The 23,270-nt window shown below is 32.0% G+C and overlaps 2 protein-coding genes across 5 annotated transcripts in view; both read left to right on the plus strand.

Moving 5' to 3' along the window:
- Positions 1 to 2,199: 2,199 nt before the first annotated feature.
- On the plus strand, positions 2,200 to 13,554 carry LOC117177254 (maspardin-like). Its single transcript, XM_033367834.1, has 7 exons — positions 2,200 to 2,505; positions 7,560 to 7,694; positions 8,828 to 8,933; positions 11,081 to 11,201; positions 12,313 to 12,421; positions 12,631 to 12,879; positions 13,047 to 13,554. The coding sequence occupies exons 1-7, from the start codon at positions 2,407 to 2,409 to the stop codon at positions 13,104 to 13,106; spliced, it is 879 nt and encodes a 292-aa protein (XP_033223725.1). The 5' UTR covers positions 2,200 to 2,406; the 3' UTR covers positions 13,107 to 13,554.
- A 9,349-nt stretch (positions 13,555 to 22,903) lies between these two features.
- LOC117176321 (major facilitator superfamily domain-containing protein 12-like) overlaps positions 22,904 to 23,270 on the plus strand; it is an 11,089-nt gene continuing 10,722 nt past the window's right edge. Inside the window, exon 1 of one of the 4 annotated variants that reach the window (XM_033366546.1) lies at positions 22,904 to 22,972. The gene's annotated coding sequence lies outside the window, so the exon portion shown is untranslated. Of the gene's footprint in view, positions 23,002 to 23,028; positions 23,145 to 23,270 lie in introns of those variants that run through there. The other 3 variants (XM_033366545.1, XM_033366543.1, XM_033366542.1) reach the window with 3 other exon arrangements.

The following is a 23,270-nucleotide window of genomic DNA, read 5'->3' on the forward strand; positions in this document are numbered from 1 at the left end:
CCCCCCCTTCTTTCTGTCACTTGTTTTCCAACAAAAAAAATGTATAACAATATCGCGATTTTCACAAAAAATAAGACGAACACGTCCTTCCGGCTGATTGAATATAAATACAGAGCCTATCTATTACAGTTTGCAGTTTGAATCGCTTTAATATCTGTATTAGAGCTGTAGATAATATAGTTGCACATTTTTGTACTTTTAAGCAACAATTTTTATTATGTTTTAAATTTCTCAACTGCAACTGGTTCATAACAGTTTTCCTCATACTCATGAATTTTTTCAAATTTTTCCCATCGCCCCTTGTATAAGAAATAATGCTCTAAACTTGACTATTCTTAAATGTACCCAAAAGTCCTTACATTTTTTTTTACATTTTTCAGTCTACTGAGCACAACATTTTTTTTACTTAAACGTCTTCAAGCTCATTAACGTAGAACACTTTCAGCTTTTAAATGACTATTTTTTTGTTGCGCTGACATTTTTTTGACTGATTTCTTAAGCTTCAAAGGCAGATGCCTATAGTTTTCTCGCCGATAGTAGTCCCGAAAATTCGGGACTAGTTAAGCTTCTGAAAACGATTGGACTAGTCATCCCGAATTTCGGGATTACATGTTTTTTATTGAGTTAAATGAAAACTTTTTGCTAGAAAATTTTAAATATGTAAAACCTGAATTTTCTTCAGCTTGAAATTCTGTACAATGTACATTGCAAAAAATTATAAATTGTACAATATTTTGTTTTAATTTATGATTTTTGATATATTACTGTTCACTATCAAAAACTGTACATGTCCAAAAAAATGGAATTCATTTTTGAACTAACAGGCCATTTTTTTCAATGTGCAAATGTTTCAAAATATTTTTACCTTTTTCAGATGAAAACCCATAAAATTACTTCTTTAAGCTACTAAAATTTTCAACGATTTGAAGAAAATATGAAATGAGAAAAATTACTTTATTGAATAGTATATTGCACATTTATGTTTCAAAAATAGTTATCTTGAATTTATGTAGCAAATTATTGATTACTGGTTACTGGTCAGAAAGTAAACTACAATTTCCGAATTGACTTAAAATGGTCAGAAGAGAACCTGCTTGACCTACAGTCGATAACTAAATCTTCTCGGCATGGATCAGATTTAACGGCATCAGCCGGTAACGTTGTACACGAAAATACGAACCCTCTAGAGCCTCGTCTAGTGGCCGCCAGGGATCGTATTTTTGTGTAGAACGTTACCGGCTGATGCCGATAGAATTGATAGTTGACATTTTTTTACATCTTTTATTATTAAGGTTTGTACTTTATAGTTTTCTTTCGGCTCTTGCATTCCTCAAAGTTTGAGACCGATATTTTATGTATAAAAAAAAGTTCGAACATTCAAAAAATGTCGAGGTTCAGAAAAAAGATAAAATCATTTTCAGTGAAGTTCCTACAGCGGCGGATCCAGGCCTTGGTCTCGGAGGGGGCGATCGGGGCGTATAAGTCGAAAAAAGCAAAAAAAAAAAAATATATTTCAAGTTATAAGTATAAAAACTTAGAGCTCGGGGGGGGGGGCGATCGCCCCCCTCTGGATCCGCCAATGAGTTCCTACCAAAATGCAGTACCTAAACTATGTTTGAAACATTATAATGTTTTACGAAACCCCCAATGTTTCATCAAACTTTTCATCAGGCTAAAGTTTCATGAAACTTTACATTTTACTTTACTTTATTTTATTTTACATTTTACTTTACTTTACAACTCTAACACATTTTCCAAAGTTTCAGCTCGATATTTTATTTACAAAAAAAGGTCTTAGGTTCCAAAAAACATTCAGTGAACGGATGAAGTGAGGTCGGTAATATAGGTATTTAGCTGTGTCACATGCCCTTAACAAAATTACATCTCTTTTTAATTATTCTGGATTATAATGTTAAATACATTTTTTTATAAACTATGTTTAACATTATCAAGAATATTTTTTTCTTATTCCTAATGAATGTCATGGAAATTGTAAACACAATATTTCCTGTAAAAAAAATAGAATGATATACAAATTCCAGATTTATTTTACAATAAATTTTTCTTTTTGAAATACAATAAGCAACATCTTAGCTTTGATACAACCCATTCCTCCAGAAAATTTATCTATTGAGTACAGTTGGACTAGACTAGACTAGAGCTTCGACTAACGCACGAGCTATGCTCAGGAGCTCAGTGCAGGAACCTCATTTTCACGATTTCTACTGGAAGCAGACAATCTAACGAATCATTACAAGAATAAGAAGAAATGTCATTTCAAGAAGAAATACAAATTCCTAGTGTATTCAGTTACAGTTATATTGGCAATCTGATAAGAGTGTAAAATTACCTATTATTCTTGCTTAATGCATATGATAAAGCTAAGCGAATCGTGTGAGGAGAAACATGTCCTCTGCTAGTGATTTATCTCGATCTCACGAATATTTGAGTTTTCGAAGCTCTGTACCACTCAGAAAAATCGTTGTTGATGTCGACGGTACGAAGGTAAACAAATGTTAAATTAATCTATTTTTGAAAATCAACAATTCATTTCATTTTGATATTCTTTCACTAATCACCTTAATTATTTGAGAAAAAAATGCGTCTACGAATGAAAATATTATTCATGGCTGCGCGATTTGTTTATCTTCAGTTTTAATTATCTGAATGGTTCAGATATATCCGCAATTAATTTATTTGTTGTCAACGAGAAAGTGTTAAGTGGCACTTACACGGGAGTGGGAGCTTCTGCTATTCCCAGGGGACAATCCACGCGATTGAAGTACGTTTTGTATAAATTATTTGATCGTAGTTTAATGTTAGATTTCTACATTTTTATTGTGATTAAATTTATTTGTCACAAATCTCTTGTTGGGCAAGCTTTAGTAAATCATTTCTGATTCTAATAATTGAAAAATGGATAATTAGGATAATGAAACAAATTTTGATTTAAATTTATTGACTTCAGAATTTAGAAAAAATCTGCCGTAATTAAATATAAGGGCGAGTGGTATGTACTGGATACCAGTAGATGCACTATAATAATTATTTGAGAGAATAATTTCAGGATGATCACTGGACCGGAAAACTGGGAATTTCTCGAGGCCGGGAAAAACTGGAAAATGGCAGTGAATTTATTTTTTGACCGGGAACTTGACACATTTTAGAAGAAAAATCTGTCCCAGTTCGATTTGAACCATTTGTTAAAGAATTAGTTGAATTTTTATCTCCTTTAACTATGATATCATTCAGTTTATAATGCGCAATTTGAAAATCTTTTACTTAACAAAATTTTTACTTTCAAGCGTAAATTTTTAATTTAAATAATTATAAAATGCAATCTTGGAAGACTTGAACTATTTCAAATTAAAAGCGTTTGCAATTGATAATTTTGGATACAAAACATTTTTACTTGATCAACTGTAAATATAAATTAATTATTTTAAAAATTTAACTGTACATGAAGTATCCAAAAGTGAACAATACTTGATTTGTTAAGGCGATTTTAAATATGTTCAAAATTTAAGAATTTTCAGAGTTCAGCGGTAAAAATTAAACTGGTTAAATTCAAAGGCCTTAGTAAAAAAAACCTAAGTTAATTTGTAAGTGAAATTTTGATGTATAAATAACAATTGAACACTTTATTTGTAGAACAATTCGAGCAATTTTTAGAGATATTCAGAGGCTTTGAAAAGATTCAAAATTAATTTAATACTTGAAATGATTTCAAATAATTTAAACGAAGTGTGTGTTCCGGCAAAAACCGGCTATTCGTACCGAAATTCCTGTACATACAGCCATGGCCTAATTAAAAACAAAATCTAGAATTTTGCAGATTTTGAACCAAACGTTTGTAAGGATTTAAGAATTGTAAAAGGCTTCAAATGAATAAAAACATTTTCTTAAGATTGCAAGGAAAATTGAAAATTATTTTTTATTTTGAAAAATTATTCGAAATTCGAATTCTTTTAAAAAGGTATTTAAGGTATTTCGAAATTATGAAAAACTTTCAATAATAATTTGACATTTAAACAAATTCAAAACATCATGTAGATTTTTTAAGAGTTTAAAATGAAACTTTTAAGCTTTTTAAGGATATTTAAACGAACAAAAATTAAGATTGGATAAAATACTATAATTTTTTGAATCTTTAAATTGATTGATTGATTTTTTAATTTAGAACATTGAAAATGATAACATAAATTTATATTTTTTGAACTTAATCTGAATCATTGAACTCTGCAATTTATAAAAGTTAAAAATTCTACATTTTTCAGTTGAAATGCATTTAATTTAAAAATGTTAGCTTAAAGATTTCGACTTTTTAAATTTAATTGACCGTGAAAAATGTTTGCGAACCGGGAAATGACCCTAGAATTTTTGACGTCGATTAAAATGGCCACCCTGATTTTGATTTTATTTCTTGTAAAAAATTATTAGAGTGCAATAATAGTAGCAGGATTTTTTGACTTTCTATTACTTGTTTTCTTTTCACTGGAAAATGGAAACAATTATAAATAATATTAATATTTGAAATATTGCTTAATATTATCCGCATGTATGTAAAATCTTTGTAATTGATTCTCAAGTTATTACTTTTGTAAGCTAGATTAAAATATTAAGTTAAAAAGAATCTGATGTATAATTTGAAAATTATTACTTTTTAGTAGTTGAGTTTCAAGATCCTTATTTAATAATACTTCAATTTGAAACGAAGTTTATGGAATTGTTTAATTTGTAGCTGTTCACTTAGGTTTAGTCTAATTATTTGATGACATTTGGTGATCCTGAAATTCTTGAAAATTTATTGAAAAACTTGGCAGTATTCGAAATCCCTTAAAATCATTTAAATACTTGAAAATCTGATTAAAAATGTTGAAATCCTTAAAAAATCCCTTGGAATCTTTTTAATTTTCCTAAAACTTTATAGGTCCTATAAAATCTTTCTAAATCTTACGAAATTATACAGAAAATTCTTTAAAACCGTATATATATTTTTTTTAATTCTTTAAAATCACCACACTCCTTGATAATTTCTTCAAATTTTCTTAATCTCTTGAAAAGTCCTCGGAATTCTTGGAAATACCTCAAAATATTTCGAATTCTGTGAAGTATTTTAAAATACCTCGAAAGTTCTTTAGACGCTTGGAAATTCTTGAGAATCTTTTAAATTCTTTAAAATCTTTTAAATCCCTTAAAAACCTTTAAAATTCTTGAAATTTGTTCTAAATATTTGAAAATCTTTTCAAATAAAAGAATTGTTTAACCCCTTAATTCTTGTGAAAAAATCCCTTGAACTCCATTAAAATGTTATAAAATCCAATGAAATTACGTGAAATCTGATTATAATTCATTAAATATCTTAAAATATTTGAAGCCCTGTAAAATCTTTTGAGCGCTTGGGAAATTTATTAAAATAGTTTATTAAAAGCATAAAAAATCTCTTAGAAATACTGGAAAACTTTAAAATATTATAAAATCACGTAAAAATCCTTTTGAAATATTTGTAAATATCGGCAATTCTCTGAAATCCCTTGCAGCCTTGTTCAATATGCTAAAATTTTATAAAATTTACGAAATCCTTTCAAAATCTTTCGAAATTTAAAGAAATCCTTTAAAACAGCCTATCAACCAAAATTTTTAAAACTATCTTGAAATCTTTGAAATCCTACAAAATCTCTTCATTTTTGTCAAATTCTTTGCAATTTACAGAAATATTGTAAACGTTTAGAATTTTTTTATATGTATTGAAATCCGTAAAAAATCACTTAAAACTATCATAAAATTCATTTGAAATCTGTAAATTTCTATGAAGTCCCTTGAAATAATTAAAAATACTCTTAAACCTTTTAAATCCTAAGAAATATTTCGAAATCCTTACGCAATTTAGGAAATATTTTGCAATTCCATAAATTTTGTTTTTATCTCTGAAGACATTATGTGCAATTCCTTGAACTGCCGTAAAATCTTGAAAATCTTATAAATTTACTTAAGAAGTTAAAAATCAGTTAAAGTATCTCAAAATCGCAAAACTTCTTCGAAATTCTATGAATTCCTTTGAATTCTGTTAAAATAATTTTAAGTCCCGGGAAATCTTTCAAACTCTTCAAAAACATTGGGTAGAACGGCTTTTAGGACCGGTCTGAAAAACTTTTTTCGGGTTGGCTGACGAGTCGTAGTCCGCCTCTGAACTGTTGAATAAATAATTTGACTTAATACTTGTAAAAATATTTGGTAACCGGGAAATTATCAGAAACTTGTTTTTGTTTTTAGAGGCCCCTCTGAGACATTTATATTACGAATTTGACTGCTAATAAGAAAATTATCGCGTGCACGACGCGCGAATCATGGTTGCTAGTATAAAATTGATTTGCATATGCTCAATTTAAATAGTCGTAGCTCTCTATGTGTATACAATTTTCCGACGTCACCCCCTCCAGGTCACTACTCTGTAGGAAATACGCATTATCCAGTATAATGTACCGATATCTAGTTGGCACCACTCTCCCCTGCACCTCTTAAACGGCCAATAAATCAGCAATCATCAGTGATAATTAAGAAACATTGTGCAATATTCATGTATTTTCTTTCAATATATGGTTGTACTGCATCTGCAAAAATGATTTTTTCTTAATATGTACTCTCTCTCAAATTTATAGATGTATAATTTTATTATTTTCATGTTTTATTATCACATCTCAGATTCAGATTGTATATTATTCAATCCTTCAGACTGTGGATTTCAAATTTTTAACTTTCCAAGAGATTTGAGGATATTACATTGTATAAGTTTACATTCTGCCAATTAGAATATGGATCATTTTAAGTTGTGTAATTCTCAATGCTTTAAAGTAACAAATCTTCGTTTATATTTTTGTAATATGTATTTCATACTTTTCACAATAGTACTCAAATCTTTTGATTAAAATCTCTATGATCTTCCACAAATATCAAATTGTTGAATTTGCAATGTGGATTTTTATCCTTTTTATACATTTAACTTATTTAATTTAAATTTAAAGTGAATAAAATATTTTGTTTTTAAATTTGGAAACTGTAAATGTTTAAAAAATAATAGACGCCAGATGGTTAAATTTCACCGGGCTTCGAACTGAAATTATTGTTGCTAACATTTCAAATTTTGTAATGCTTCCATTTAAATTAATTTGTTCAATTTCAGAAGCAGAAAATGTAAGATAGTCAATACAATTTTTATTTTTATTGATCATCGTTTCAACTTGAATTTGCTAGATAGTAGGTTTTTACCAATTCAGACTTAAAATTGTATAATGTCTAACTTTTAAAGTTTAAATTGTTCATTTATGTGCCTAGATTCGTCGTTCAGTTTAAAATAATTTTGTTAATTGTTTATGACTAATTTATAAATTTTTTAATTGATTAATTTCACAGGCTTATCTGTTGAATTTGTCAATTTCGCTTTTCACTCACTTTCAATATCAAAAGTTTCGATGTTGGGCACTCACAATTAAAAATTTGTTCAGTTTGGAAATTTTTTAATATTAAGTACAAAATAAACCTACAGAAAAAATATATTTCAGGGATGGAAAGTATACGACTCAAATCCAAAGACTGTGAAATGCCCACTTATTTGCCTCGCTCCCGCCAGCGGAACTGCAGACGTTTTCTTCAAACAAATCCTAGGACTAGCAGCTAAAGGATATCGAGTAATATCGGTAAGACATCAAATTAAAAAAAAATCTAAATTCTATTCATGCTTATTAGGCCGAGGTGAAAATGATCAAATTAGTCAAATCGTTTTGGCTGAGCAAACAAAAAATGTGTGGGTTATCATCCGAAAAAAGTAAAATAATAATTTTTGAAATCGGTTAACATCTTCTGTTCCCTTTTTTGATGTAAAAATTTCAAAAAACTTCCCTATCGCTTCAAAAATGATGGCGAATTTTTTTTTATGTACAGTTTTTGCTACGGAATAATAACATAAAATTATAAACAGGCTGTTATTTTGTTTTTTCAACAAAGAACATTTTTTTGTGAAGTTTCAAGCGTCCAAATTTTGTAAATTTTACTTTTTTTTAGTGATTTCGACGACTTTCTAAAACTAAGCTTGTAGACGCAAAAAATGATGGTGTTATTTAATCGCCTTATCAAAGCGGGCGAAAATCTGCATTCCAATTTCTACAATAAAAATGTGTTTGCTCCCCTCCCCCTCCCCCGCCAATAAATCTGAAAAATTTTTCCCTGAGATCTTAATTAGCTTTTTCCAAAAAAAAAATCGGATACCATTAAAAGGTACTACGCGTTAGGCCTAACCGCATAGGGGGGGGGGGGGGGGGGGAGTATTTATATAGAATGATTTTATCAGCTTATTTATACGAAAATACCGTTCTGCCATAATAACACCATCATTTTTTAAGTCTAAAAACTTATTTTTAGCAAGTCGTAAAAATCGCTCAAAAAGGGTAAAATTGGAAATATTTGAACGCTTGAACGTCACTACAATCTCAATCTAAAAAACATTTTTTTGGCCATTTTCAAAAAATTTTTAATTGAGCAACACATTTTTCTTAGCATTATTCCGTAGCAAAAACTGTATATAGAAAAAACTCACCATAATTTTTGAAGCATCAGGGAAATTTTTTGAAATTTTCACAGTTTTCAATTTCAAATCAAATAATGGAACAGAATATATTAACCGATTTCAATTTTTTCTTTTTTTCGGATGTTAACCTACACCTTTTTTTTTGCTCAGCCCAAACGATTCGACTAATTTAAACATTTTCACTTCGCCCTAATGCTTATATTTATATTATCGTATTTCTCTTCATTTTTTTCTATTTCCATTTAGGCTGAGGCACCTGTTTATTGGAATGTTAAAGAATGGTGTGACGGTTTCAGAAAATTGTTGGACTACATGGAATTAGACAAGGTTCACCTTTTCGGCGCTTCTCTGGGTAGAAAATAAATTTGCTCTCTAAAATATTTAACCCGTTATCCACAATTTGAATAGAATTAGATTTTCTATAATGGATATACTATAAAATATTTACGATTGGTCAATATGGTGGTTCTTATCTATACTTATCTAGTGGAATATTTTAAAGAGTTTATTTGCTCTCACTCCTCAGTTTTGTTCGAATGTCCCCCAAAAAATATCAAAATATCTGCGAGTTCGGTTAGTATTTGAAGTCGCGCAAAGATCAGTATGTTGCTAAGAATTCGAAAAATAATTAATTATTTTATTATAGTGTTCGGAGTTCGTCAAAGAATAAGAATCAATTATGCATTTTGAGGGTCCCCAAAGAAAATCCCAAAGTGAAAAATTAGAATTTCATGTAATATTGCGGTTTATTAACGTTTTTTGAAAGTTTTTTTCATAAATAATTATTAATCGGTAATTTAAGAATACTCAGTCATCTGTTAACTAATTGTCAATTGTTTAAACAATAATAATTTCTGTCAACATTTTTCTTCAGATAAATCGCGAAATAAACATATTTTCTAGACATTATGAGTAACATAATCAATTAGAAAAATAACATCATTTGTTAAAATAATTTCACAATTATTTAAATAAAACGTGTTGGTACAAATAGATATTTAACCTAAAAAAGCAGGAGAAACAGTTTATCATCAAATTTTCGACAGATTTTAATATTTTTAAGTACTGATTTGTTTTCGAAGAATACTCGTAAATAGTTCGAAAGAGTTTAAATGGTTGAAACAATTGTTTTTAAATATAATATAATATAAATTTATTTGTAAAAGTATTTTAAAAAATATGGTATTGTTATAATTGATTAAGGAATTCATAACGTCTAGAAAATGCTCTCATTTTGCGACTTACCTGAAATTTGTTTAAAAATTTTTAATTATTTAACAGATGAATGGATATTCTTAAGTCACCGATTAATGGTTATTTATCATAGAAATTATTATTAAAACATTATTAAACCAAAATACTAATTAAAATTCAAAATTTGTACTTACAAGGGGTTACAAGGGGTTGATTGCTCTCGAAATTCTGTATAAAATAAGCCCAGGGTGAAGCCAATTTGTCTAGTTTTTAAGTTGATATTGCAAAAATAGTGTAAATTTCAACGTTTTCTTAAATTGTCAATAACTTCCGAAAAAATCAACATTTTTCAATATTCTTGGCTCAATGTTCTTTTTGGTAATAAAAATATTTTTCTAAAATATATCAAACATATAATCATGAATTTTTTATGTAATTTCCTCAAAATATATGTTTAATTTTGTTTCTTATTTCCTTACAGATAATATGTTTTCAAATTTCTCCAACTTTTTTGTCACAAATTCAAGTTCTTGCAATTCAAAAATAAAATTTGTACGATTTATATTCATAAATTGTTGTGGTACGGTGAAAAATAGCTTCAAAATGAGCCCAAGAACATTAAAAAATGTTGATTATTTCAGAAGTTATTGAACATTTACGAAAACATTGAAATTTACAATATTTTTGCAATATCTAATTAAAAAATAGACAAATTGGCTTCATCCTGAGCTGATTACATAACGAATTTTTCGAGAATTTAACCTTTTAAAAAGAATTTGTTCAGCTCTGACATAATTTAAATAAGCAAAACTTAATCAATCATCAAAACAAAGGCGGTCAAAAACTTTTGCATGTCAGTTTAAGAGTGGCTGAAAGTCATTCACCCTCAACAATTATGATCGACTCTTATTCTCTGACGAATTCTGAACAAATTATAACAATTCGGAATTATTTGTAACATATCATCGTGTTTAAATATCAGATTTACAAACAACTGACTTTTTCACGTCTTATATCAATGCTTTTGTGCGACCTCTAAATATTAACCGATTTCGCTCAAATTTGGAAATTTTTTTTGGACATTGGATCAAAACTGGGGAATGAGAGTTAAGACATTCTTAAAGGGGAAAACAAGGGCCACCCTATTGGTGAATGATCGTCTTTCCAGATTTTTAGTTGACAGAATTTTTCTTCTATCCGTCCTCTTAAAAAATTATGGAAAACTGCAATTTTGTCCATTAAATCGTGAAGACATGACAAATTAAAAGAATTTTGATTAAATTAGGAAAACATTTCTAATTACAGGCGGGTTCCTGGCGCAGAAATTCGCTGAAGTAAATGCACATTGTCCTAGAGTAGTGTCACTAGTTTTATGTAACACATTTACGGATACCTCTGTGTTCAGTTACACTGACTCCGTGGCTGTGTAAGTTCCATAAAAATGTTATTAGTTATTTTTCCTTGAAAGAACCTAACTGAATATCCAAGGTTATATACTTGCAGATAAGTGCCTATCGAATAATTGTGTGGGATATTATATACACTCTGATTTGTTTTCGTTCAATTCGTTTTGCATTTTAAATGTTTGAATTTTGAAAGCGGGTTTGCCAGCGATATTTTGATTCTGAGAAAGTACAAAAAGTGATTGCTTTTATAAAACAAAATGAATAAAAAATGACCAAAGTTCATGTTAGGGTATACATTTGTAATCTAGACGTTTAAATATTGTTCGATTTTTGAAATCTTAAATTCAACCCTTTGCGTTAAAATTTAAACGTAAAAATGTGAATTTTTTATTTATATTGATTTAGTTAAGAAATTTTAAAATCCTTAAGTTAAACTTGAATTTGAAATTCTCTCATTGACAAAATTTGAATCTAGAATTATTCAATTAAAAAGTTTTTCAACTGTGGAAACTTTAATTTTAATGATATTTTTGTCCTTTTCAGTGTAAAATTATGTCAATCCGAATGATTCAATTTAAAATTATATAAGTTTTGTCTAATAAAACTAAATTACTTTACCATTAATTCATATTACTATTAATATTACGGGAAATTGTCTATTTCATAACATTTTAAATTAAAATTATTTAATAAATTCCCTCTTGAATTTTTTCAGTTTCAAATTTTATTTTATTTTACTTTAAATTTCAAATGGTAAAACTTCAAACGATTTAAATGTAAAATTTTCCATTTCTAATTTTGAAGTATTGCGGTTTGAATCAATTAAAATTAAAATTTGTTTTAATTGAAAATTTGTTTGTGACTTTTGATATTCAGAAATATTAAGTTTCCAAGCTTTCAATTTAAATTCATCCAATATGCGAACATTTTCAATTTGGAAGATACCATAAACTTTTTCAATAAAAAATCTTCAATTCAAATGTAAAGAAATGTAATGCCTCTTTATACATTTTTTTCTCTGGCATGCCTAAAATCTCCCCGAAGGCTATAAATGCGAGATGTAGTATTCTATTTATTGCTTTAAACTTTAAGTATTTAATATCTCGATTTAAAATTGCCTTGTTTCTTCAGTTTCTGGATACTTCCATCACTCGTATTGAAAAAGATGGTGATGGGAAATTTCGAGACAGAAAAAGTGGATGGAGAAATTATTGAAGCTATTGACTTTATGGTCGAAAGGGTGGGTACAACTTAAAAAAATACATATACTTAAATATATAATACAATAATAATTAATACGTGCATTTTTAAAACTACTTGAAGAAAATATTTCTTCAAGTTCGGAAATGGAATGAAATAAAAAGTTCTCTTTAACCTTTCGCCTGATTAACAGAAGCCTAGTCAATTGTAGTTTTTGGACTCTTTTATTTTTTAAATTTTGATTTCTAGTTGGAAAGTTTGACACAACCAGAACTGGCCTCGAGGTTAACAATGAATTGTGCGAGTTGCTACATCCAACCTCAGAAAATTTGTCACTTGCCAATCACTATAATGGATGTCTTTGATGAATACGCTTTATCAAATGCCGTCAGAGAAGAAATGTACAAATGCTACCCCAATGCCAAATTAGCACACTTGAAAAGTGGCGGCAATTTTCCATATTTAAGTAGATCAGCAGAAGTCAACCTGCATTTGCAGGTAAAATTGATTATTTTTTATATTTTTATGTTGCATAACAAGAAGAAAATTTCTTTTAAAACTAAATATCCTTCGAACCTTTATCATTTGAAAATAGAATTTGATATTCATGATTTTGTTCATTAAATATAATTGATACAATTCCTTAAATTAATTTTGAATTTCAGATTCACTTGAGACAATTCGAAGGAACTGAATACGCAGCTACAGACAGAAAACGAGTATAAGAAGAAAATCAATATTTTGAGCATACATAATTGTACATAAAATTACTGACGTGAAAGTTACCTGAATCTGTGACGGAAACTAGGGTGGAAAAAAAATAAAATAAAATGAAAGAAGATGCTTAGAATATAACAGAACATAATGAATTTATTTTGACGAACTGCAATTATAAGTGATATACATTATACTTAAAATGTAATATAAGTGCTCAGCAGGACAAAAATCTGATCAGTGCTGATCTAACTGTAAATAGCATATGCCTAAAATCTTGCTGCATTCCAAACTTAGCGTTACCTTATAAACATCAAACATTTTTCAAGTCTCACGAATTCATAAATGCGTAATATTATTGTTTATTGTTATTTACTTTCTATTTGTTAGAATATTGTTATGACTGTGTGCGTGTAATTTTCTTTAAAGTATGATTAGTAATTAATTTTTCTGGTAATCATAGACGTGTGAATAATTTTTAGTCTTTTCATACCAAAAGATTTATAACGAATAAAGTTTTTGTAAGTAGGTTATTTTACGACGATTATTTAAAGCTCCATGCTTTTTCACTTGTTTGTTATTGATGAAAATGAAGTATGTCTGCCATTTAAATGTTATTTTACAAAGGTATACTATTGTATCCATATTAATATTGATATAGTGCTCAGTATCGAATTATTTAGTAGATTTGTATTAGTTTTATACTGAGTATGATGTATTTCAAGTGTTTTGTTACTAATATATTTAACAATATTTAGTGTATAATAAATAATTTTTTTAAGCATTTGAACCTTGTTTCTAATTCAACTTATTGCAAGGTAATTATTAGCGAATGGTGCTATTAATTTATTTACTCCAAATAGAGCATCAAAAAGGTGGTATTTGTCGATTTTTTTTTTTTTATAAAGTATCAACAAGAAAGGTCAATGATCTTTTGCATATATTAAAAGACATGTTTAGACTACAAACAAAAAATTGTTCTAAAAAAAAATTGACAATGGCAGATTTATCAAGGGTCCTGCGTAACATTACACCGCAGACGACTTAAATGGTGTGCACGATGCAATTCGAAGTTTTCATCTAAAACAAAAGACCAACATTTTTAATTAATCGGCTAGCTTTTGTCAAGTGAGTGAACCTAAGAAACTTACTAAAACTAAAAAATTAAGCATTGAAGTCATTTTTTAAAAGAAAAGTTTTGATTTTCACGTAATTTTTTTACTATATATGGGTTAAAAACTTTATGGAAATGACTGTTTAATGAATTTTATAGGTTCACCCACTTGCGTATTCAATACTCTCCCTGGCGGAGCGAAGGAACCGAATGGAGCCTCTACGAAGTACCCGTAAAGACCCCATTCGGTTCCTTTTTAATTTTCCTTTTAGATGGCAATATTTTTATGCCGTCTTGATATTCTGAATTGTCAACTTAATTAATTATGGTCAAAGATTAAGTTTCTCAAAGCTCTGTAGGTTTTAAGGTACACATTCTGATCGTGACACTCGCGCTGCCCGCTCGATTTTCGACCGAGATTTGTAAACAGGCTTTGTTGAATCTTTTTTTTTTCTCGTAGCTTTCGTTGTTTTACACACATTTTTTAATTTTTTTATTTTCAATGTTATTTTTCACGGATAAAACAAAAAGTACGCATCCTATCAAGAATTTGAATGTATGTAATTTTTGATTTTTCATTATTTTTTGTAGAATCAAAATTGGAATTCTTGACTTTCCAAGAATATCCCAAAAATTTGTTATGATAATCTTGTAGGGCTTTCAAAAAGCAATGTTTTTCTTCTCTTGACTTTTTTTCATATCGTGCGTTTTTTGGCTTAAAATTTTGATTTTCGGTAGGTTTTAAAATTTTTGAAAATGCTATAACTCTGAGACTTTTCTTTTTATAGAAAAAAGTCATGGGGATAAATTGTTTGTCCTTTTTATTACTATAAATATGCGTACGTAGAATTTTCAAATTCAGTAAAAAGTGTCTCAACAATTTTCAAAATTCGCTCACTTTTTGCATTTTTATCAAAAACGGCTGGTTAACGAACTCGTCCTTTCTCTTAGGACCTAAAAAAAGTATGCCAAAGATGGATTTGATCCGTTCATTTTTTCGAGAGTTATCGTGTTTACGGATGGACGGCCGGACGGACAGACGATCTCAAAAATATGGTTTTGAGTAAATGCGCTTTAAAATTTGGGGTCGGCAAAAATCAAATTTTAGATAACTTACCGGTATGAAATATTATTCAGCTATACCCGGTCCGTACAGCAAACCTCGAAAAACTCGTTCTCCGCCAATTGTGCCAAAAGTGGCGAGAAACACCTACGTGAGATACACCGTGCGTCCAGCCAGAATCGCCCCCGCTCGATGCGAGTCGATCCTAAGAACTGTTTCTTCCAAAATATTTGGAATTGGCCGGTGAAACTTTAGGATAATATTCTTCGATAATAAATCTATCGATTGAAGCAAATACCAAACAACTTTTGAAACGTCTAGATGGAGTGACCCCCTTAAAGAATTAAGGAGGGAAAGCCCTTCCGTACTAGTTTAATTTATCAGCAGAAAATAAAATTAATCCTCAATGTTAAAACTTAAATTATTGAACTGATTTACACACTTAAATTTTTTTTAAATCACTAAAATGCTTTTAAATATTTAAAATCAAACTGGTTAATATTTACGGCTTGAGGATAATATTATGTGCTTTAAGGTCTTTAAGTGCTTATATTTCAGATCGCTCGATTTCATCCGCGTTCAAATTTAAATTTTCATATTATTCAAATTTTTAATTTGTAAATCTATAGTGTTATTTAATTTTACACACAATTTTGTCATTAACACGATTGTGTACAAATCTTTTAATTATTTAATTAATCCATAACTCTTTGTAGATTTGATCAAGAAAAATCTTTTAAAACATAAACTAAAAAAATCAACTTCTGTAACAGAATTGCACAAAATTATTACAGATGGGAGAAGTTTGTATGTTTCCAACAATCAGTGTAATCTGCTAATTAGTCCTTCAACAAAGAAAAATTCTTTTCTACCTTAAAGGCTTGGATTTTTAATTAAAAACTACTTTATCTAGAGCTAAATCTTTCAAATTTTTCATTTTTGAACGCCAAAACGTTTTTTCCAGCTTGAATGTATTTTCGAAATGTATTTTCGGAATTTAATCAATTGGTGAATGGTTCACATTTGAAATTGTACAATTGCGAACACTTCAATTTAAATTTGCAATTGATTTAAAAATTATACATTCCTAAAGACTTGAAATTGCAAATCAAAAGAATTACATTTAATTTTAAATGCGACAAAATTTAATGTTCCTGTCTTAATGTCGATCCAACTTGAAAATTTTTATAAAATTTCAATGCTAAAACTTGAAATGTTTCATTTTTAAAGAATCCATGGTTTTCAAAAGGAACGCTCCTTCGCCAACCAACTCATGGTTCCTTACCATTATTAGAAGAGGATCTCTGCCATTTGCAAAGATGTAAAGCTGTATTATTCGATTATAAAGACACTGAATATGCAGAAGTCCGCGTCAGCCTTGACGGCATGAAATGCGTAATTTCTTGTACCTGTTTCGCAGAGATTCATTCGCTGATGCTACGTCCCGAATGTGGGTTTGAGGCACGCTCATGTATGTGTAGGTCTCTCCAGTGTCAAGATGTCTAATACAAATTATATTCACAATCACTAGGGTCCTTGGGAACGACAATAATGTTTCCTTTATTGAGATGAATTTTGGCACACTTGTCCAATCCAAAGTCCATACTTATCTCTTCTGCGTAGTTCTTGACGATATTTAAAGCACTCTGATGTTTGCTTTTACCAGAAGCATAGATCTTCAGGTTATGCATATAAAATAGATAAGTGACCTTATGCTCGCCATGATTAGCGTCACCACAGAGTTATCCAGGAGAATTTTGTGGTGCGAGAGATAGTGGCAAAAGTATGATGCAAAAAAGCAGAGAGGGCTCATGGTATCGCCCTGAAAGTCGACCCACTGGAAGGTGACTTTGGCCATTGTCACGATGTTTTCCGGTTGAGATAGTAAATCTAGTTTTCCAAAGGGGCATTAATTTCTTTACAGACGGATCTGTCAATTAGCAGGTTCTCTCGGTAGACTGCTACACCTTTTTTCGAGCCACGTTGTTTGTGCATCTCTCTCTCCACACAGGATAAATTCTTCGATCAATCCTGTTGTTTAGGAGAGCTGTGAAGATCGTATACAGTTATTCAAACAGATTATTGGCCAATAATTCTCTTGGTTGGACAAGTTGCCTTTTTTGGAATGGGCATTTCCTAATTCAAATATGAGGTGAATATGCGGTCCAGATGTTGACATGTAGAAGTAAATTTCTTCTACCAGAAGTTCTTGATACCATCTGGTCCTGCAACGAAAAAGTTCTTCGTGCCCCTAAGTACTTTTTTCACCTCTTCGGCAGTGATTGATGGACAGTTCTCCTCAGATATTATAAGGTTGTCGCAAAACTCCTTGAACTGGATGATATTATCCGTAACTTGTTTCAACTGCAGTGTTTTCGGAATCTTGTATATCTCTCTTCAAGAAATCTCTACCTCGTTGGGCTTGGGGGTATTTTTGAAAGAAACAGGATGAACGCTGAACAGGCGCGATGTGTCAGCAAGAAATTGTTCAATCTGCCTGATCCATCTCTTCCTTTTATGTATTCTCCACTTTGTCACAGATAACAATCGTATTTTGTCAACATTATGCATCTTCGTTGTCAGCAGCTTTGATTTGTTCAGTCTGTGATTGCAGATCCTCAGTTCTGGGGCGAACTTTCAAACCCTTTCTCTGAACGGTCTACTAGATTTTATGTAGTCAATCCCAACCTGAAAACGGGGTGCATTCTGTCTTGCCTATCCAATATTCTTGTTCAGTTGTTGCAAGAATGTATTGGTATTCTGATAATGTATTTTACATGGATGATCTTCAGATCGATGCTAAAAATAAAAAGCAACTACACATAGCTCTAGGTATTGTCTAGGAATAATCTCAGGACATTGGAATGGAGCTTGGGTTAGCAAAATGCGCTAAGGTTTATTTGAAGCGAGGAAAACTTTTCGGCATCCCCGAAGACCGTGCGCTCCTCGACAGAAGCACTATATGACACCGTGTCGCTGGAGATTCCTAGTGATCCTACAGATACCTGGGCGTGCCACACAGCCGCATTTAGGATGTGACATATATAAAGAATACTTTCCGAAGCAGATACAAACGTCTCATCCGGCAAATTTGGTCTTCTAAACTGTCGGCGAGGAACACCCTGTTGAAAATTCCTGTATAGTTTCCTACATAGGAACTTTGCAAAACGTGTGTGGTGATCCTATGAGGTTCCTATGTGGGTTCTGACATATGACTCCTTCAAGGAAAAGAGACAAGGATCTTATGTAGGTTCCTGTACAGTTTCCTGGTCATCGTGAAATGGCTGAGATAGGATCCTACCCAGGTACCCAGGTCACCCACACAAGCGGTTCGTATGTGACGCGTATATGTGGTTCGAGCTCATCGGGTGAGTGGCTAGAAATTTTATTATACCTATATTGTTCAGCCTCGATGGCTGCGCGTGTTTACGCACTCTTGGCTTATGTTTAGAAACTGCAGAGTCAGCAGTTCGAGGGTTCGAATATTCAGAGTTTTGCGAATTTATAAATAAATACAAATTAAATCGCACAAATAAAATGTCATTTTATATATTATTCCTGCATAGGTTCCCGTAGAGGAACCTCTAAAGTACCTGGGTAAGATCCTACGTTAGCCATTTCACGATGACCAGGAAACTATACCAGAACCTACATAAGATCCTTGTCACTTTTCCTTGAAAGAGTCATACGTCAGAACCCACATAGTAACTCTCATAACATTATGCAAAGGTTCTTGCAAAGTTCCTATGTAGGATTCTGTACAGGATTCTTTATAGAAATTTTCAACAGGGCAAAGTATCTGTAACAAACATGCTTGCTGTCCCGGCAGTACTCTATTTATTTCGAGTGGTTCATGGACAAAGGACGATCTCAGATATCCTAATATCGAGTCACGACAGGTTATGCACATGAAAAAAGCATGCACCTTGAATTCAATATCAAGGGTGAGCAAGCTGCATCAAATCTTATCTATCTCGAGTACTCGCTCCTGAAAACCTGGATTAAGAAAGCACACACGAAAAACTTATGTGAACAGCTCCTGGACAAGTGGATGCACGGTATATGCAACTTTCTACAGAAATGTGGATGATCAGTCGATGTCGTATGAGCTAACGTTTGCTTTATTTAAATCACATAGATGGAAGTAGGGCACGGATGGCTTCATTTTGGCATGTCAATACGGCGTTATTTCCAGTTTAGTATACCGTCGCCACACTTTGAGCCAAGACATTCCCGATTATAGCTACAAAGCTGGTCATGTACACCCGGAGCATCTAGGACACATACTATCCAGTTGTGCAACTCATGCGTGAACAACCTACATCCAAATGCTAAGAAACTTGCGGTCAAAGTGAATAATGTCGTCGTCATGGGGTCGCTCCGTGTCCACAGGATGCACGAGAGTCTGGCCGGATCATTGTATTAAGTCTTCCACAGACGAGGTGTCGTATGGGGATTTTGTCGACGAGTTTAGGTTCTGCGAGATGCAACTAATTTTCCTCGCTTCAAATAAACCAAAAGTACCCTTCGGAATGGCGACATGTGAGAGATACTGGTAATAATGTGAGGCAAAAGAGGAGTGGGCTGATGGTGTCGCCTTGAAAGGCACCTCTCTGATAGGTGACGTCAGGTGTCCCACGATGATTCTATGTGGCATAGTAAATCTGGTTTTTCAAAGCGGCATCAATCTCTTTATGCACCTCACGGTGTGCGGATGCACCTTTAAGCTTTTCAACAGATGGATCACAAGTTTCTGGGAGTTTGAATCGAAACCTTTCTGATAATCAATCCAGGCCATCGATAGGCAGTGCTATTAGGATGCTGCATCTTTGCGTCCGAACAATACTACAATTTAGGATAGCTGTGAAGATCTTATACAGTGTGTTCAGACAAGTGATGAGCCTGTAATTCTTAGGCTCAGCTGTGTTGCCCATCTTTGGTAGAAGCACTGTGGGCTCTTCCACCAACTACTCCAGAATAGGCTCTTTTGACTTTACATATGAGGTGAAAACTTGGGCCAGATGCTGGTCAGTTGAAGAAAAATTTTTTATCAGAAGATCTTGATACCATCTGGTCCTGGAGCTGAATAGTTCTTCCTGCCTCTTAAAAATGTTTTCACCTTATCGGTAGTTATGAGACATGCATTCCTACTCAGAAGTTTTGAGGGCACTGTATAGCTCCTTGAAGCTATTTATGTTCTCTGAGTCTTCTTTCAGAGGACGACAGTAACTGGAGGATCTTGGAAGAGTCTAGAGGGGTCAGAGAAAAACCGTCCGTATTGTCGACGATATGCTGCCTGATGGTCAGCAGTTTTGACCTCTTGCATGTGTGATGACAGATCCGCAGTTTGTGCGGATGCTGTCGAACCATGCCGGTGATATTACTGCCAAATGTTATAGTTAATCACACAACTGAAGTCGGGACGCGTACTGTCTTGCCCAGCCTATCTTTGTAGAAAATTCATGCATTCGTTTTTTGGTCTTATGATCAGCAGTTCGTTTTGTTTTACGGCTTGCAACCACAAGACGTCTTGCTACATTACTCACACTACAATTGATAGTCCAGAGATCGTATTCTTCGGAAACATCTCCATGTAGCTCGTCATCCAGTTCAGCGAAATCTTCGGGCTTGAGAAAAACCTATATGTTGATGTTTCTTCGGATCCTGAAGCATCACTTTTCCTCTATTGGATGGCTGTTCCCGTTTGGTCTCAGTGTCGCCTCTCTTTCTTTGTTGCTGGTTTATTCTAGCTGCAATAGAGCTAGAGCAATCGTTTATTCGAAAAATGTGAGAGCTCTGTGTGTTTCTCGCACAACAAACCATGCACTTGCGCCATGTAAGCTTTTCGTTCAGGAGACATACTGGTATCATAGCACTCCACCCGGTCATCCCTGAATTGATCCGTCCACTCAAAAGTATTGAGATTTTGCCGGTCGATTGCATTGGGCCTTGATTGGCTCCTCTAACTCTAGGGTAGTCGGCATTCCTGTCCGACCCATTGTCGGGAATTCAGCGCATTCGATTGTTTTGAATCGCACTTACTACAACTAATATCGGCGAGAAAATGATAGGCATCTGCTTTTAAAACTTGAAAACTCAGCAAAAAAAATGCTAGCGCAATGCAAAAAATAGTAATCTGAAAGCTAAAAGTGTTCTACGTAAATGAGCTTGAAAATGTTTATGCAAAAAAAATCGGTGCTTTGCAGACTGAAAAATGTAAAAAAAAGTAAAGATTTTCGGGTACATTTAAGAACAGTCAAACTTAGAGCATGATATCTTATACAAAGGGCAGTGGGAAAAAATTTAAAAATACATGAGTATGAGGAAAACTGCTGTGATCCTTGGGTTCAACACTGCCAAAGAGGTGAAAACAGCACTTAGGGGTAACACCAAATTTTCCGCTACTGGGCCACATGATATCAAGAAATTCTGTTGGAGGAAGTTTACTTCTATAAACCAACTTCTGGCCCACATATTCACCTCATATTTAAAGTCGAAAACGCGAAGCAATCGGAGAAAAAATGTCGGAAAAAAGAACACTTGCGTCCAACCCAGAAAATTATAGGCCAATATCTTGTTTGAACATACTGTATAAGATATTTACAGCCGCCCTAAACAACAGGATTGATCGAAGAATTTAGCATGTGTGGAGAGAGATGTACATAGAACAACGTGGCTCGAAAAAAGGTGTACCAGTCCGTCGAGAGAACCGGCAGATTGACAGATGCGTCTGCAAAGAGATTTATGCACATTTGGAAAACTTGATTTACTATCTCATCTGGAAATTATTGTGTGACAACGAACAATACACCCTTCCAGAGAGGCGTTTTTCACGGCGATACCATAGGTCCTTTGCTTCTTTGCATCATACTTCTTCCTCTATCTCTCACACTATACGTAATTCTCCTGGATTCTTCTGCCCCGACATTAATCATCGCAAGCATAAGGTCATTCGTGTATTTTATGTCGATGATTTGAAGATCTATGCTTCTGATTATTTCTCAACAACATTGTAATCGGATCATTGGAGACAGTTATATATGAAAATTGACAAAAGAAGGAGAAAAAAGAAAAGAGACAACCAAACTACATCGCTCTCTTTTCTTTATTATTTATCCGGCTTTTTTATAGAACCAGGATCCAAACAAGTTTCGAGGCCTTTTGGGCTTCGGCAATATGGAAATTTTTTTAAAGAAACTAATAGGGAATATTTGTATGTTATGCTAATATTAATTAAAAATTTATATATTCATTTAAAGTTACTAATTAAGAAACTACTGTCATTTTTTTATCTTTAATATTTCTGAGAAACTTTTTTATATATTTTGAACTGTTTAAACACTAATTAATCAAAAAAATTTGATTAAAAAACTTACATTTAAATCTCGATCAATCGCAATCTTTAGACTTTGTTTTATAGTCAATCAGTTTGAAATATATGATCAAATTTTAATATTTGCCATAAAAATTAAATTTAAATAAATTCTTAACTGCCTTTCTGTTTTGAAGATTTCGTTCGATTAAATATTTAAGAATAGGATTTTCACTTGAAATCCTATGGACTCTGTTAACGAACATCCTCTCTTGGGGAAAGAGAAAGAGACCGTATAAGAACAAACGTGGTATCGATTCCACAGCGGTCACTCGCGTTTCTCTTCGCGATCTCAAGTTACACGAGGGACAAACAACGTAGACCAAAGGTAGACAGATAAAAATTACGTTCGGTGATGTATGTACATACTTTTACTCAGTCTTATTTCACTCTTTACGACGCGCTGAAGTCCAGTCAGTTATTGACTTCCCATTCCCGTTCCAGTTCTGAAAGTTAAAAACAAAATACAATATAAACACACACACAAACAAAATCCATCGGTGAGAGGTTTAACATATTTTGATTACACAGGTGCTATTAAAAATAACTCCTTTCTTAAAAGAATTTTTTAAATCTAATTTATCCACCTTTGCCGATGCCTGTACAATAAAATACCAACTTATTGT

Source organism: Belonocnema kinseyi, chromosome 7 (genome assembly GCF_010883055.1).
Source record: "Belonocnema kinseyi isolate 2016_QV_RU_SX_M_011 chromosome 7, B_treatae_v1, whole genome shotgun sequence".
Classification (NCBI taxonomy): Eukaryota; Metazoa; Arthropoda; class Insecta; order Hymenoptera; family Cynipidae; genus Belonocnema; species Belonocnema kinseyi.